This window comes from Cydia pomonella, chromosome 28 (genome assembly GCF_033807575.1).
Source record: "Cydia pomonella isolate Wapato2018A chromosome 28, ilCydPomo1, whole genome shotgun sequence".
Taxonomy (NCBI): Eukaryota; Metazoa; Arthropoda; class Insecta; order Lepidoptera; family Tortricidae; genus Cydia; species Cydia pomonella.
Window position 1 is genome coordinate 4,082,065 of NC_084730.1, and position 17,074 is coordinate 4,099,138.

The window sequence follows — 17,074 nt, forward strand, 5'->3', positions numbered from 1 at the left end:
AAGCCGATGGTTCCGGGTTCAAATCCTGGTAAGGGCATTTATTCGTGTGATGAGCATGGATATTTGTTCCTGAGTCATGGGTGTTTTCTATGTATTTAAGTATTTATAAATGTTTATATATTATATATATTGTTGCCTAAGTACCCTCAACACAAGCCTTATTGAGCTTACTGTGGGACTTAGTCAATTTGTGTAATAATGTTCTATAATATTTATTGTTCTATAATATTTATTTATTTATATTGTCACAGTATTCAGCCGAAACAGCATGCAAATGTTAAAATATACTTATAATCTACTTATTCTAATCCCTATATGTTAATATGACAAATTCATATATTCCTTCACTATTCTTGAAGCCACTTAGTTAATACATTCTTAAATTCATTAAATTAATAATTCATTTAATTAATTATTTTTTTAATGTTTAAATTATTAATGATTATTTTGAAGACAATACTATTAGAAATATTAGAACGCCTCAGTACAGTAGGACCCATAGTACAAGCCTTGCTTAGTTCGGGGCTAGATCGATCTGTGTAAGATTGTTTCCAAATATTTATTTATTTATATGAAAGAGAAATGGTCGCGTTACGATTTGTTCTCGTTATACATTTGGCCTCAAAATGTTTCTGAAACTTGAACCCAAGTTATGACCATCAATTCAGCCCTTCGACGCAAAAACTTCATAAATTCTCAATTTATTAGAAAATATGAGAAACTCTCCGGAATTCGTTGTCTGATAGAAACAAAGTTGTTAATCTTTTTTGGAGGCCTTTTATGGTAATAATTCTTTGTAGGGGAAAGCGAGGTGAGTTAAAACAGAGGTAGGTTGAAACATCGTAAATTTTGAGATATCTACTATAAGTTATAGACAGACATAATTTTTTTTGTGGCAACATAAAGTGATTAACAAAATCAAATATCGACACGTCTATTTTAACGATGTTGCCTTAGCGTTATAGATATTTTTAACATTGTATAAAAAGATAGCTACCGCGAAATACACAACACGTTCGATATCTTCTTTGATACACCCACTGGTAGTTTTCTTATTTTTTGACACTGTATTCTACAGTTTACGTTTTTATTTTTAAATATATGTAATAAAGAAATTATGGTCGGATTTGTAATTGATTTGCATTCTTAAAATTTCCCGGTAAATTACAGCAAGTAGAATTTACATCTTTTAATTATTAATCTATGACTTATCGATGTTATTATTTGTCGATGTTTCATTTTCTTAAGCACTCGTTTCTGCCACAAATACTTCTATGACTGGTTATAGACTATAACGGATCGAACTGAAAAAAAACTCGCCTCGCCCGCCGAGGGTTCCGACCTTTTCAGTATTTGCTGTTATAGCGGCAACGGAAATACATCATCTATGAAAATTTCACCTGTCTAGCTATCACGGTTCATGAGATACCTGGTGACAGACGGACAGACAGACCGACGGACGGACATTTTACCCTTTGGGTGTGGAACCCTAAAAAACAATATTTAGCCTCGTCCCACCGTCTGCTGGTCCCTCATTTACTTGCCTCAAGATGATTATAAATACCGCAATATTGAAGTTGTTTTAATTTACCTCTGTTGTAACTTACCTCGGTGTCCTTTAAAAAAAGGGGAAATGGACACCCGCAACACGGGGTTACAAGTGCGTTGCCTGAATTTAAGATGGGAATACGCTCTTTTCTTGAAGGTTTGAAAATCGTATCGGTCCGGAAACACCGCAGGCGACAGTTCATACCACAGCGAGGCAGGAAATTTCTGGAGAAACGCACACATTTAAGAACTATCGCTGGTGTATCATATAAGATTTTCCAAAAACTGCAACTAAATCGGCTCAGATGGGAACATTCATTTGTATGCACAAACACACAAACAAACAGCCTAATGCAACCGTCTCCATTATGCTTAAAATGTTCTTTAAAAAGGACATTGGGCAAGACAAGTATAACCATCAACAAATTATGGCACGTTTCCCAGTTCCTTTATCGTTCTACTGCAAACTTGGAAAGGCTGTAAAGTTTTATTAAATTTCTAACAGTTACCTCCTAATTACATTGAAAAGGTCTTAAGCGCCGAGGAAGATGAATTAACTTATGACTTTATTGCAAAAGTTGAGAGTTCGGCTTATTTATGTTAAATTTCCGAATTTGTTTAAAATAATTATGTATAACATATTTTTAAATGTGACATCCTTAGGTTAGTTAGGATGTTTATCAGTCTATTGTCAAATGTTATTTTTCACGTCAGCAGCTGGAACAAGGGTAATTTGCTGCTTAAAAACAGTGAGCAAAATCGCATTTTGCTCACTGAGTGAGACAAAATAACATTCAAGTGACCTTCATATTCGAATGTCATTTCAACGTGCGGGTACAAGTTGGAAGTATAATACAAGTTGGAAGTATTTGGATTCTATTGTCTTTATCCCTTTCACGTCATTAGCAAAAAGAAAGAGACAAAAAAAGTACATACGTAATTCAACGATATATTGACGGTTTATAATAGACCCCCGAAATAAGTCAGACCGCATCTTTCCAAAACACCCTACGAGTCTTCATTCGTAATAATTAATTAATGAAATAAAAGTTTAAAATTTAATAAAAATACCATACTTATTTTACGTATTTTATTATACAATCAAAACAATGTACTTATACAAATTTACGCAATTGTTACGCAGTAAATAATTCTACTTAACGACTTTTAACGATCTATACTATAGTTGACAAATAGTAGTATCCGCAATTCGGACCGGATCTTACAAAGTTTTTTTTTTAACAAAAAAAAGTTGACGATTGAACTGTCAATTGATGTTCGTTAATTCATTATTTTCGTATCATTTTATTGAAATTTCTTTCGTTTTGTTTTATTGCGGTAATTAAAGTTAATTGTTAGAAAACATGAGTGAAATAGTGATGAAGACGGATTACATTTTTTCAGGTTGTATTTTTTAATGGCTGACTGACGTGAAAATTTTTGTGTACTACACGAGATCAAAGTTATTTACATCTCGTGCGCTTTTGAGTCCCTTACTACGCTCAAGTTTCTAAATTAGATTCACGAGCTACGAATCTATTATAGAATCTTTTGCTTGCACGGGACTCAAAACAAGCACTCGAAGAAATATCAAACTTTGCTCTCTTGTTGTACAAATAACTATTAAATTTAATTTTGTAGTTTATTTTATTGTATAAAATTTTGCATGATACTTGTATCTTATAAAAGCAAATAAAGAAACAGAAACAGTAGGGCTATGATGGTCGGCTCTTTATCATTTGTCACCATGCCTGTCACGTTCTAACAAGTATGTAAGTGCGAAAGTGACGGGCATAGTGGCAAGTGATATAAATGGAACCATGATGCCACCGCAGAAACAGACAGATAAGGTACCTAACGAGTAATATGCATGATCTAATTAGTGTTTTAAATGATAATGAAGGCAAATTGACAGAACTGCTGTTTGCTCAATTGATTGGCGTGTGTAGTCTAATCAGTGAAGACTTCTAGCTATGAAACAACTTCTAGGTATAGGTGTACTTATGACACAAATAGTAATTATAATTTAATCTTGTGACTAATTTATAATAGTGTGACTACCTACTTAAAAAACACAAGTAAAAAAAAATAAAAATAATTTGATTTGGTCCTTGAGTTGTATCAAATAGTTCGAAGAAGATAAGCTAAAAAATTGTAAGGAGTTTTTTTGAGATTTAAAAGTAACTTTTATCGATTTATCTGTAAAAATCTAACTCTTTTTAACCGACTTCATAAAAGGAGGAGGTTTTTTTGTATGTAGGTATGTTACTCGATATCTCCGAGACTCGTGAACCGATTTTCATTTTTTTTTTTATCGAACAGGTATAACCCCGAGATGGTCTTGTTGGCACCAACTGTATGCACGGTTATTAAAAAAGCTATTTAATTTTATAACAAAAGGTGTTATGTACTCAGTTGCAGAGATTAACCTTGTGCTAAGTTTCCATAGCTTTTTGCTCCAACAGTATTGCTAAAGTATGCTTCTGGGTTTATAGATATTTGCCATTTTCAAAATTACCCCACTTTCGAAGTTAAACCAATGCGTTTTATGTTGGTAAAAAGTTCCTCGTTGACCGGGCTATCGCGTTCCCCAAGCAGCTGCTGTCATTTTAATATTTTATAACATTGATTAGTTTAATATTGGACGAACGAAACTGGCGGTTTATGGAATATCACACTGAGTTGGGGGTTTTTCTTGTAGACTGAACCAAGATGGTCGGCTCTTTATCATTTGTCACCATGCCTGTCACGTTCTAACAAGTATGTAAGTGCGAAAGTGACGGGCATAGTGACAAGTGATAAAAATGGAACCATGATGCCACCGTACTCTGCGGCGGTATCATGGTTCCATTTTTATCGCTTGTCACTATGCCCGTCACTTTCGCACTTACATACTTGTTAGAACGTGACAAGTATCGTGACAAATGATAAAGAGCCGACCATCTTAGCCCTACTGAATTCGCCTTTAGTGCAGGTATAATGGATATTTTTATTTTTTTACTTTTAAACAAATATTATACAGTGGGTCTAATTATTGTGAATACAATAAATAATTTATTTATTGTTAAAATGATTATTTCAATATTTTACTTCCGTGAAGTTGTGCACCAACGGTGAAGTTCAGGTTTCTCACTTTTTAACGCAATTGCAACTTTAAATTAATAAATGTTTGGGGACAATCTTACGCAAATCGACCTAGCCCCAAACTAAGCAAAGCTTGTACTATGGGTACTAGGCGACGATATGCATACGTATATCGATAAATACATACTTATATACATAGAAAATGCCCATGACTCAGGAACAAATATATGTGTTCATCACACAAATACATGCCCTTAGCGGGATTCAAACCCGGGGCCATCGGCTTTATAGGCAGAGTCACTACCCACTAGGTCAGACCAACTTTGATAACGGGATTTAATTATAACTTGTTTCTTCCATAGATATGCATGTATATTTTATGCACCACTTGGCTTATATTTTACATGCCTACAGATGAGGCTAACAGATGCCAGGAGACATAAAGGTAAAAAGGTCCGTAAAAACCCGGGATCACATTAGTTATAACTAACGATCGGGAAAAAATTCCAAAATATCAAGTTGTAAAATCACAACGTGATGTTTTGGCATTTTTTAGGGTTCCGTACCTCTAAAGGAAAAAACGGAACCCTTATAGGATCACTTTGTTGTCCGTCCGTCCGTCTGTCTGTCTGTCAAGACCCTTTTTCTCAGGAACGCGTGGGGGTATTAAGCTGAAATTTATATCAAATACCCAGGTCTACTGTCCGTCGGAGCTGTGAAAAAATCAAACTTCTAAGCCAACACAATCAAGATACAGCCGTTTATGCCGCAAATTTCCGCAAATTTTCGTCACTCGCAAGGGAATCAAAACCTACAGGGTACTTCCCGTGAACTCAGAATCTTGTAATTTGGTGCGAAGCAACGTCTTATAGCACAGATAAAGGAAAAATTGCGAAAACCGTAATTTTTTAGTTATATCATATAATAATATATACCTACAGGTTTGTACGCAAACCTCGGTGCGCGAGTCCGACTCACACTACTATAGTATAGGTTTCTAATGGCTCCTCTACATGATGGCCCAGCGTAGGCCAGTCCTAGGGACGCATTTATGCGTTAGAGGGAGCAAGTGATATTGCTATCTCATTTCACCGCATAGCTGCGTCCCTTGGACTGGCCTACGCTGGGCCATCGTGTAGAGGAGCCCTAAAAGATTGGCAACGCGCATGCGACACCTCTAGAGTTGCAGGCGCTCACAAAATACGGGAGCCGAGTACTATTGTTGAAATTCCAACAGAGATTCCGATACAGAGGTAATAAGCACATGAAGCGTAAGCACCCTTCCCTGATGGAAAGCCACATTTTGCCGCCTTATCGCCATATTAGAGACCTTCACTCCCTTGGGCCTAAAGTAATGTTTTGCTAAAACGACCTTTGCTAACACCAGTAATTGTCTGATATCGAGAGGTCGGCAAGAGCTAATATTAGTTGCAGGAGTTTAATTCGAAATAGATATTATCTGTGATTGTTTTGGAAGTAATTTATAGGAGATACGTTATAAGGAATATCTATCATCATCTGTTATTTATTTATGAGAAATAAATGATAGATAATATTCACATTGACACATTGCAAATAGGTTGCCTAGCTAGAATAAGAACATTTAAAAAAAAAAATTATTTTGTTATTTAATCGTATATCAAATGAAAGCTTATATATATAATTAAACTTGCCTTAATTTAAAAAGGTTGCCTTATTAAAAAGTTGGTCCAGTCCAGATACAAATGTAGTCCTTATTTTTTTCTCTGTATCATTATTGAAAATATTTTGACACAATATGTTGTATATCAACGACTGCTACGCCTCTACGATTTTTTTTTTCAAATTTCTAATTATTATAAGAGCTAGGAGCATTTAAAAATTTGTATGAAATCTGTTTTTCGCTCCTAATTTTTACAATAATCAAAAAATCTAACGTAGGGGCATAGCAAATGTTAATATACATCAAATTATCTAAAAATATTTTCCATAATGTCAACATCGAGAGAGGAAAATGGGGACTACGTTTGTACGGAGAAACGGCCGTCTCTTTTCTCTTAAGGAATATGTTAAGCATCAATTACTTATCCATACTTGCACCGACCCCAAAATTTTACTGCCCTCATAACATGAAGGTTTTATGTTTCCTAGCCTTACTTTACTTTATTTGGCATTTGGCATACCTGACTGATCAAATTTATATGTGACACTTTGTGTACTTTTAATATTATTAATATTTCTTCGGACAATCTTACACGGATCAATCTAGCTCCAAATTTAGTACTACTTAAAACTAGTAGTATTAAGCACATTTATATATTGGGACGAAGTTCGTCATCGGACGCTTGGCGGATGGGGGCTAGGCGAAAAAAAGTGTAAGATTTTTTCGTCACGGCCTTCTTTTGTTTGAATTCTTTCTTTAGAATAAGTTGCATAATTTCACCGCCTTACGTATATCCACTGTACTTGGATTTCGTATTTTTGATTGACTTAGCGTGTGAAGCAAAAATGTTTTCTTCTGTTTAGTTGTTTTCCCTGCCTGTAAGTCGCCCTTTTGAACTGATATTTGAAATTTTGTGAGCAGTTTCGATCATTATTATTTTAAGTTTTTTTTTGTATTAGTTAATTAATAATATACTACGTTTATCAATAATAAAATACTTCGTTCCAACCGAGTGTTTCACGCAGTCACGCATTTTTAAACTTAGAAATATAAATGTCTCATGAGACTTACAAAACGTTCAGTTTTATGCCGTGTCGTACAGAGCTGCGTTCGTGACCCACAAATGGTTTTGCCGGAAGATCAGCGCTGACTTTTGAGTTAGCATTAATGCTGAGGCGGGACCATTTCGTGGTAAACTATTTATTTATTCTATGTTTCTTTCTTTTGTTATGTTGTTATACTTTTGTATGTCATAGTTTATCACGAATAAATGCTATGATTTCTGATTTCTAAAAACTATGACACATAATCATAATTTATGTTCTAAATTTCATGGTACCTTTAATAATTTGTATTTATGTCTTTTATGACAAAACTTCCGTAGGACAGACATATGAAATAAAAACATTATTTTTAAAATGAAAATATAATAATAAATCCTTGAGCAATTTTCGAATTAAAATATGAGAAAGACCCGTTTTAATACATTTAATGTCTTTTACATCTCACAGTCCTTATAAAAAAACCCTTCTTTATGCCTTACGTCATTTTGGAAGAGAGCTGACACTCCTCAAATTGCTGGATGGATTTCTATCAAACGTAGTTAAGAACCACCGCAAGGAAACTAGCTATTAAGTGAAAAGAAACGCATCGAAATCGGTCCATCCGTTGGAGAGCTACAATGCCACAGACAGACAGATAGAATCCTTCTATTTTCGTCGCAGGTTAAAAAGAAGGGAAGTCGATATCTTAAATATAGACATGTAAGCATGTATACTTTCTTCAAAACTATTACTTTCTCTTTTGTGAATCGTTAAACAATAATTAATACAATTACTTTTAACAGGCTTCTACTTTTAGCAATATTGGAAAGTCAGGAAGGGCTATAAATATCAGGGCCAAAATATTTCAATATCGGTAAGACCCTAACTCAGCCTTAGGCCGAGCAAAAGCTGCCCTGAGCAAAATAGGTAATTTAAAAGTTAGAGTATTATGCGTACCGGGAAAGAAACGTAAGAGGAACGATTAGTCGTATTTTTCCATACAAACGTTCTCGATATTTTCCTCTCTGGACCTTTAGCCGATGCCCGGTAAGATGGCGCCACTTTTTGATATTTAACAAATTAAATACGTATCACTGAAAGAATAAGGATCAAAGTCAAATGGCGTTCTAAAAGTTTTAATCATGTGTCGAAAGATGGCAGTAAATTTACTGTGGCTACAAAGTTTTCTTTGACAATCCACCTCCATTTAAACTTCTTTTTAGTATTAGTACCCTACTCTTCGCTCGCTTAGTAGTTTCTGTTGATGCTAAATAGTTATGGTACCTATAAGTAGTTACCTATAGGTAGATAGTTATGTATTCTGTAGAACTAGTTTTAAGATTGTTAGCTTAACAGTCTCTTGACGTGAAACATGTATTTCATACACTTTTTTTTTATACTACGTCGGTGGCAAACATGCATACGGCCTGCCTGATGGTAAGCAGTCTCCATAGCCTATGTACGCCTGCAACTCCAGAGGAGTTACATGCGCGTTGCCGACCCTAAATTTTATTTTGACACTATTCGGAGGTGTAAAGTCTCTCCAACTTTACACCTCCAAATATTATTAGTATTCGAACTCTGACATTGGGGACCTTTTACATCTCCAGATTTAATATATTTTTAACCATAGAGACTATACATCTCTTTTGTATTGTAGTAATTATTTATTTTAAGATTATTATAATGTAATGTTTACCCAGGTATTGGCTGTTGTATTTATAGGTAAATGTTGTTATGTATTTTTAATGTCACTATATGCTGTTACTATAAATGTTATATTGACTTGTAAAAGAGCCCTTGAGGCCTACTTGCAGAATAAATTTTTGAATTTTGAATTTTTTGAATTTTATCGTTCCCTCTATCCCTCTACCCTGACGAGAAGAACTAAAGTGAGCATTTTCAATTCCAATGTACCATGTTACTGTACGGGTGCGAAACCTGGTTTGTCCACAAAGACCTAATGACAAAACTCCAAGTGTTTGTGAACAAATGCTTAAGGCAAATTCTGCACATCTTTTGGCCTAACTGGATCACAAACGCTCACTTATGGAGAATAACCGGACAAGCACCCGTACATAAGGAGATCCAAACGCGCAAATGGCATTGGATTGGGCATATCCTCAGGAAGCCTGACACCCACCTATCCAAGGTGGCCCTGACCTGGAAGGTGCCCGGAAAACGGAAACATGGTCGCCCTAAATCTACTTGGCGCCGTTCCGTGGAGCAAGAGTTGAGTGTATTGGGGATGGGGTGGGAGGTTACCCAAGCTGCCCAGGACCGGAGTCAGTGGAAGAAAATGGTTCGAGCCCTACACCCCAGCAGGGGGTAACATGATGAAAAGAAGAAAAGAAAGAAGTTATTGTACAAAATGTATTATATCATAATCATTGGACAATCATGGGTTAATGTAGTTTTTCTTGCTGTATGTTTAACACATTTTTAAATGTTGTTGTTGTTTAAGCAGTTGTAGTTGCTTTTTACAAATCACGTGTAATCAGTGATGTGTATGAACAAAAAACCTGTTAAAAACAATACACATACAATTGTTATTAAATACAACATCAATAATAACAAACATCGATATTATTATAACAACAAGTTACTCATTTTACCATATCTATTACTATCTCCTCCTGAGATATACAAATTTCGAAAATGAACTTAGTTAGTTGCTTAGATTACAATGATTCACATTACTAATAGATTTAAAGTCAGACCAAGCTAACTCGACACCGATTTTGGTAGGTAGCCATAGACTGTGCAAGCGTTATTTCGATAATTTCTTAGAAGTTTGACGTTTAAAATAACACTTACACAGTCTGCGCTATGAAAATCGCTGCCGAGTTAGCTTGGTCTGACTCTAGGAACAAAAAAACTTTTTGTTTCTAAACCAAATGAAACATGCCAATAACGACTTTATTATTAATACAGTAAGTTGAAATTCCATTGAAGGAGTTATACATCTCAGGAAGGTATAGTAAACTAAGTAAACATTAATTTACTGAAGATCTTCATTTCCATTAAATCTACTATTACAGTTATATACTTACTTGCTCGTTGTCACCTAAAATCGTATTATTTATTACATACAATACTAAACCCAACCAAATTGATTATAACGTTTGAATTAGTAACGATCCTCTTAAATGTCTTTTATGTCATAGTCAAAATTAAGTAAGTCATAATTTAGCCCGATGCCCACTATCAGCACGGCAAGGGATCCTTCGTCATTTTCCCGAGGCGTCCTCAGGCATGCCAAGACGTCCACAAGCATACCGAGGCGTCCTCAGGCATGCCGAGGTGTGCCTGTGGATGCCGAGGCGTTCTAAGCATGTCTGGCATGTCTAAAACACCTTGATATGCCTAAGAACGACAGAGGGATGCCTCGGCATTCCCAAGCACACCTCGGCATGCCTGAGGATGCCTCGGTATGCCTGGGGACGTCTTGGCATGCCTGAGGACGCCTCGGCAAAATGCCGAAGGATCCCTTGCCGTGCCATGCTGATAGTGGGCGCCGGGCCTTTAAGCTTAATTCCAAAATATTCCTCTTCTTTAAGGTCTTAGTAAATTACATTGTTGGTCATTGTCATTCTTGTTCTCATATCAGTAGCCTATAATCGATGATACTTTGCTTTGTCTTTTCTACCAATCATTATTTTTGCCGCTTTAGTCTTTTTAACCCAATCATTAAAGTATTCGATAAGTGGCTGTCGTTTGGTTGTCTTTTAAGCTTTGAAGGAAAAAATCTGTTTATTTTTCTTGTCAGTACCTAGTCTTAATATTTTACAAATTCTTACTCAATTTGTCTTCTAAGACCACAAAATCTGTTTTTGCTATCTTGTTACTAGTATCTTCCGCCGTCTTTCTAGCTGTTCTTTCTAACGTCTTCCTTTTTTGCCTTCCAAAACTACATATTATACTTAAGTACTTTACTCTAATCCTTGTTCTAACACTCCGAAATTGGTTCTCACTGTGTTACAGTTACTCTCAAGCTCTCAAACTATCTTGATTTAAAACTCTCAACTCAATCGGATCGGAGTAAATAGAAGAAATAAAGATAATGCCGTTTTTTTTTATATTATTTTCAAGATAATGACTTTTGATTCAGAAATGTCATACAAGTGTCTGTTAGCTACTTACTCGTATGCTGGGATACGATGCGTGGTCCTGCTCCTTGATATTCTGTAGCTGCTTGTACGCTCCCCGGGCGCGGTGGACGCGCCGGTGGCGACCCCAACCTGCTGGGGCCTTTGCGCCGTTGGCTGTCTGTCTCTTTCATCCTTACTGTTGTCTCTATACACATGGGCACTAGATTCTGATAGCTACTAAAATTTTGCAACTGCTCTCGTTTAATCAGTCTCTTCCTAACTCTAACTTTTTTCTGCTCTTTTTTAATGTGTCTTCTAAGCTCTGAATAGGTAACGTTTTTTTGCTGTCGAATTATTTATCTTTATCATTAGTCATATTTTCTGTCTTTCTACCTATATGCTATTTATTTAACGTCCTCCTGTTTCTTTTTTACCTCCGATAACTTATTTTTGTCATTTGATTGTCTTTCTCTGACTCACCGTAGCTAATATAGATTTTTAACATAGTCGGTCCAAAAATTACGGAAACTGCCGAAATTTTATAGGTCCTTATAGTTATCAACTTACGCTGGGATGCGGCGGGTGGTCCTGCCCCTTGACATTTTGCAGCTGCTTGTTGTGCGCGGTCGGCGTGCGCTCCCCGGGCGCGGTGGACGCGCCGGCGGCGGCGCCGGCGCTGCTTCCCGCCGGGGACTTGGCGCCGGGGCTGCTGGTCGATGTTGTCCTGGGGAGAGATGGTTTAGTATTGTTAGTGGACAGGCTGTTAGAAAGAAAGGAAGGAAGTAAGGTTGGAGGAAAGGTGGTTAGGAAAGAGAAAAGGAGAAAAGAAAGGCTTAAAGGAAAAAATATACATAAAAGGGTAATTTTTCACAGATCGCCCTAAGCCAAAATAAGGGTTGTATTGTGAGTACTAGACGACTATTTATATATAATGTATAGTTATTTATAAAAACTTATGTACATGGAAAACATGCATAACTAAGAGACAAATATTTGTGATTAACACACAAATAACTTTCCCGACGGAGACCTCCCGCTTCGTAGAAACGATTACTACTGACTAGGCCAAGATGCCGTCAAATGTAAAGGAAGTAAGGAGGGATTAAAGAAAGGTAAGATAAATAACTAAATAAATAAATTGAAGGAGAGGAAGGGGAAGACCAAGAAAAAGTTATATGAGCCAACTAAAAAAGCATGTACGAGCCGTGTCGTACCAGGACACTAAAGCGCTGGCTTTGGATCGACCAAGGTGGAGACAACTTCATCAAGCTGCACCGAGAAGAGCTCTGCTCTTAAATTAAAGAAGAAGAAGAACATATCTAAAAATTGTCACTCAAACACTCATAGCAACGGCTCGTCGAACGGCGTACGCCTGGGTCACAACGGAAGAACAGCGCTGGCTTTGCCAGCTACATGCTGAATTGTGACCCTTTTATGCCATTTTGCGCTAAATGATATACATTTTATTGTCGATATGTTTTTATCATCTGTGTTTGTTTTGGCATAAATAAATGTATTTTCTTTTTCTTTCTTTTTTTAGCATCCCTGAAAAGGTTTCCATTCACCTTGGCTACATTTGGTCTTCCATGGATATCCTTGCAAGATTTGTTCCATTTTTTCATCTTAGCATTATGAAAAATATAAATTGCATTTTATTATTGTAATACAAAAAAAAATTATGCTACGTCGGTGACAAACAAGCATATGGACCGCTTGATAGTAAGCAGTCTCCATAGCCTATGTACGCCTGCAACTTCAGAGGAGTTACATGCGCGTTGCCGACCCTAACACTTCGCATCCTCGTTGAGCTCTAACAACCTTACTCACCGGCAGGAACACAACACTATGAGTAGGGTCTAGTGTTATTTGGCTGCGGTTTTGTGTAAGGAGGTACTTCCCCAGTTGGGCTCTGCTCTAGATCTGGAATGACATCCGCAGTGCTGTGCCCTACCACACAAAGCGAGATGACATACACACGGCCCGATTCAAAGAATGGGATACGATAACGATAAGTTCTGCTTTAGATAAGTTATCATTTAGATATCGTTTGTACGAGTATGTCATATAATTGACAGAAGCAGCTAGATACGGGCAACCAATGTCACTTTGACGTTAGAAATATCGTAAATAGATCTTGTTTAATACAAAACATATAGCGTGTAAGCTTAGCTTAAGTTATTTTTCTATATAGCAACATATTTTGTAGTTGCCCTATAATTTGCATGTGGCAACTCTCTCTCTTCTTTCTCGATCCGAACCGACGACACGTCCCGCGATCACCTTTGTAATAATTTTTAATATAAAAGTGAATAAAAGTTCATTTAAACTTAAAAAGCGCATTTTGTATTCTCCAGATCTTATTGAAAGCATAGCGGAATCGAAATAAACGTCAATTTTGACATGTCGTTTAGCTATCGATCTTTTCAATATGGAAGGTGGAGGTAAGGAATGAAATTTAATCTCCATGTACCAAAAAGTGTCGTCAAAAAACCTTAAATAGGTGGCGCTACAATACCTAGAATACTTAAACAAAATCAAATCATAAACAGCGCACATCACTCCGTCAATAACGCCAAGGTTTTAGCTACTCTAGCGCTACTTTGGAACTATTATTTATAGCGGACAGCTGGACACTTGCAACAGTTCTACCATGAGAGATTTCACTCCTTTTAATTCCACACTCCATACATTCCAAGATCTTAAACGTGTTTTAATCATTCTTCGACTCGTGCCGTATCTCTTTTGTTTGTAGGTAGTTTAACATAAGTGCCTACTGTATTGTATAATCTGTGGAACTTCCCTCATTCTTCTTAATCTACCCAAATTACTACCTAAACTTTAGTCATTATCATAATTTTTTTAATTTAAACTTCCACCGACACAATTTTCTTGGAAATTACTTTTACAATTGTGTTTTATGATTTTCACCATATTTTTGCTAAACAGCATTTTAAGGTATCTATAAAACCAGTCAAACGCGAGTCGATAAACAATTCTCATCACAGCTATGAGCATGAAATCTTAAAATTATATTGTCAAATTTACTGTGGGCCTAGCCAAGTTCACAATCGTTTGCAGAAAGCGAAATGAAACGCTATTGTCTCTCTATCACTCTTCCGTATTGGCGCGATAGAGACAGATAGCGCTTCGTTTCATTTCTCTGCGAACAACTGTTATCTTGGCTAGGCCCCATGAATAATGTACGATGCCGTAGAGAGCCTACATTAGTTAACAAATTTGAATTTATCTTAGCTTTTACACATCTAATACAATAACAGAATCTTTGCTTAGAAAAATACATCACTAATCTGAGGGCCTACCGCGAACCACGTTCGACGTGTTGCCTCCCTGTCACACTTACGTACGAATTCACAAGTGCCACAGAGAGGCAACACTTCGAACGTATGGTTCGCGGTAGGCCCTCTGGTCTTCGTCACCTATGATTCGGTCAAGTTATTTTCTAATGTACTTATGAGGAAGACAAACAAATTATATCCAGCTTGAAACGAATGCAGTAGGTATGATACCTTTGGATATGGTGCTTTACGCACACTAGCTTCCCTTCCCCTTCCCCTGACGCAGGTTGCTAGAGACCAAGGGAAGGTGCGTGGCGTCCTTTAACTTTTTCAAAAAACACAATTTGACCGAATCACTAATAAATAGAATAACTTCGTATAAAGTAAACTAAATTAATACTCACTCAAGCTGCGCTCTGTAGGATCCAAGATGGCGATACATGGAACAAAAACGTTTGTATTAGTGGTCGTAATTCGTTATTCGTTCGTTATGTTTGTCGATCAAAGTTTAGGATCGAACTGAAAATTAATACCAGCGAAAGGGATTCCAAGAAGGATTGCAATTTGAAAAGGGAATTTATAATTTGTATGTGCCAGGAATAATGGAGAAGTTGATAGTGTCAGGTTCCGTTATGCACTAAGTTACAATAACTGCTTACAAGAAAGCGGGCAGTTTGCTTTTTTTTGCACTGGATACATTGTTTTAAATTTAAATTGATATGCTTTGTAAAAGTTCGAATACCTTTATACAGTTATCGTTTTAGTTTTTCAATAATTAAAACCAATTAAAATTCTCATAAATGTCATATTCTACTAGAAATGGACTGCGCAAAAGATTTAATTTGTCATAATATCTTAATTGGTTCCTATTTAGAGTTTCCATAGGAGGAAATAAAAATATTGGAAAAAATAAAAATGTGTTTTTTTCTACTTTTCGATTCGAAATTACAAAATAACCGTAAATGTCAAGTACATCATATCGAGGGCTTCATGCTAAAGGGGCGTATAAGCAAGAACCCTACTTTTCAGGAGACACAAAAAACTGAATAACTTTTGTTACAATGTACCGATTGTTCTAAAATTTTTCATAGAGTATTTAAATTACTATCTTTTTCATCTGTCATGCCTAGTTTCGTTCTACGTATTCTAAAAAGCAGTAATTATGTAGTTACGCCTCTTTACCACGACAGTAATTTCCGATATTAAGGTTGAAATTTTTTGAAAAATACTTGATTTATTTATGGTCGTATAATTCATTTTTTTTTCTATTCGATAATTTAATCATGAAAGGTGGAAACACTGTTAATAATTCGAAATACTTTAATTTTACAGTAATTTAGTCATCATTGTGTAGTTTCTTCTATTTTTACTGATTTTTATACGCCCGTCTGGGCTGATGAATCTATCGTGTAAGTATCCTTTATTTGTGGTCGTATAATAGGGCGCCAAATTATATATAGAGTAAATATTCATAAGTTCATCTAGATTTTACCATTGAAATGATTCCTGATCGTTTTGATAGTTTCCCAACTGTCCACGAGATTAAGCAATGTCGACTCGAGCTGGATACCGATTGGGTAAGTAACTGTTTTGAATTGCCACTTTGAGCATTTCAGTGTTTCAATAGCCTCCTCGGTCTAGTGGTTAGAGCGGTTGTCTCTCGATTCGGAGGTTCCGGGTTCGAATCCCGGTGGGGACATGACTGTCAAGCAAAAGTCGCTTTGTGACTTTGTGAGACTATTCCCGGTTTGGCTAGGACATTGCAGGCTGAATCACCTGATTGTCCGAAAAGTAAGATGATTCTGTGCTTCGGAAAGCACGGTGTAAAGTCGTTGGTCCCGGCTGCTATCTATCCGGTGGTGCTCGTCATGAGAGCCATGTCAGAGGCCTTTGGCGGCTCAATAACTCTAACACCAGGGTTTTTAAGGTACATCAATCATACAACCCACACGGTAAGAAGACGCGTTTCAAAAGACAATCACGCCGCTTGTTCTGATTTTTGCCTATAATAGCAGTCGTTTAGCCCTTCGGTGGGAGTTAGAGTTAAGAAGTGTGGGCTTACTTAAGAAAACTGACTTAACGGAATTCCAATAAGATCATTTTTACTATTTGTGATAGTAGAAATGTGTAGTAAAAGAATTGAAATCGGTAGTAAAGGATGCATGGAAATTGCTAAGACAACACAATGATTTACTAAAAAAGCAGTCAAGAAACAATCAAACGATAAAATTTAGAGTGCATTAACTAAACAAAAACAAAAGGTTAAAACGAATCAAAACTTGTATTCAGACAATAAACATTACTCCTTCTTTAATGGTGCCACTGGTAACAAAATTATAACTATCTTAAACAATAAATTATTAATCAAAA

General features: G+C 36.3%; 1 protein-coding gene across 3 annotated transcripts in view; it reads right to left on the reverse strand.

Annotated features, from left to right (window-relative positions):
- Nucleotides 1-17,074, reverse strand: part of LOC133532942 (synaptotagmin-7-like) — a 940,830-nt gene that overhangs the window by 30,694 nt on the left and 893,062 nt on the right. For all 3 annotated transcript variants that reach the window (XM_061871817.1, XM_061871819.1, XM_061871818.1), the window contains 2 exons: nucleotides 15,109-15,120; nucleotides 11,976-12,132 (listed from right to left, as the gene is read on the reverse strand). In XM_061871817.1, the coding sequence (XP_061727801.1) occupies nucleotides 11,976-12,132; nucleotides 15,109-15,120 (169 nt within the window). The remainder of the gene's footprint in view (nucleotides 1-11,975; nucleotides 12,133-15,108; nucleotides 15,121-17,074) is intronic.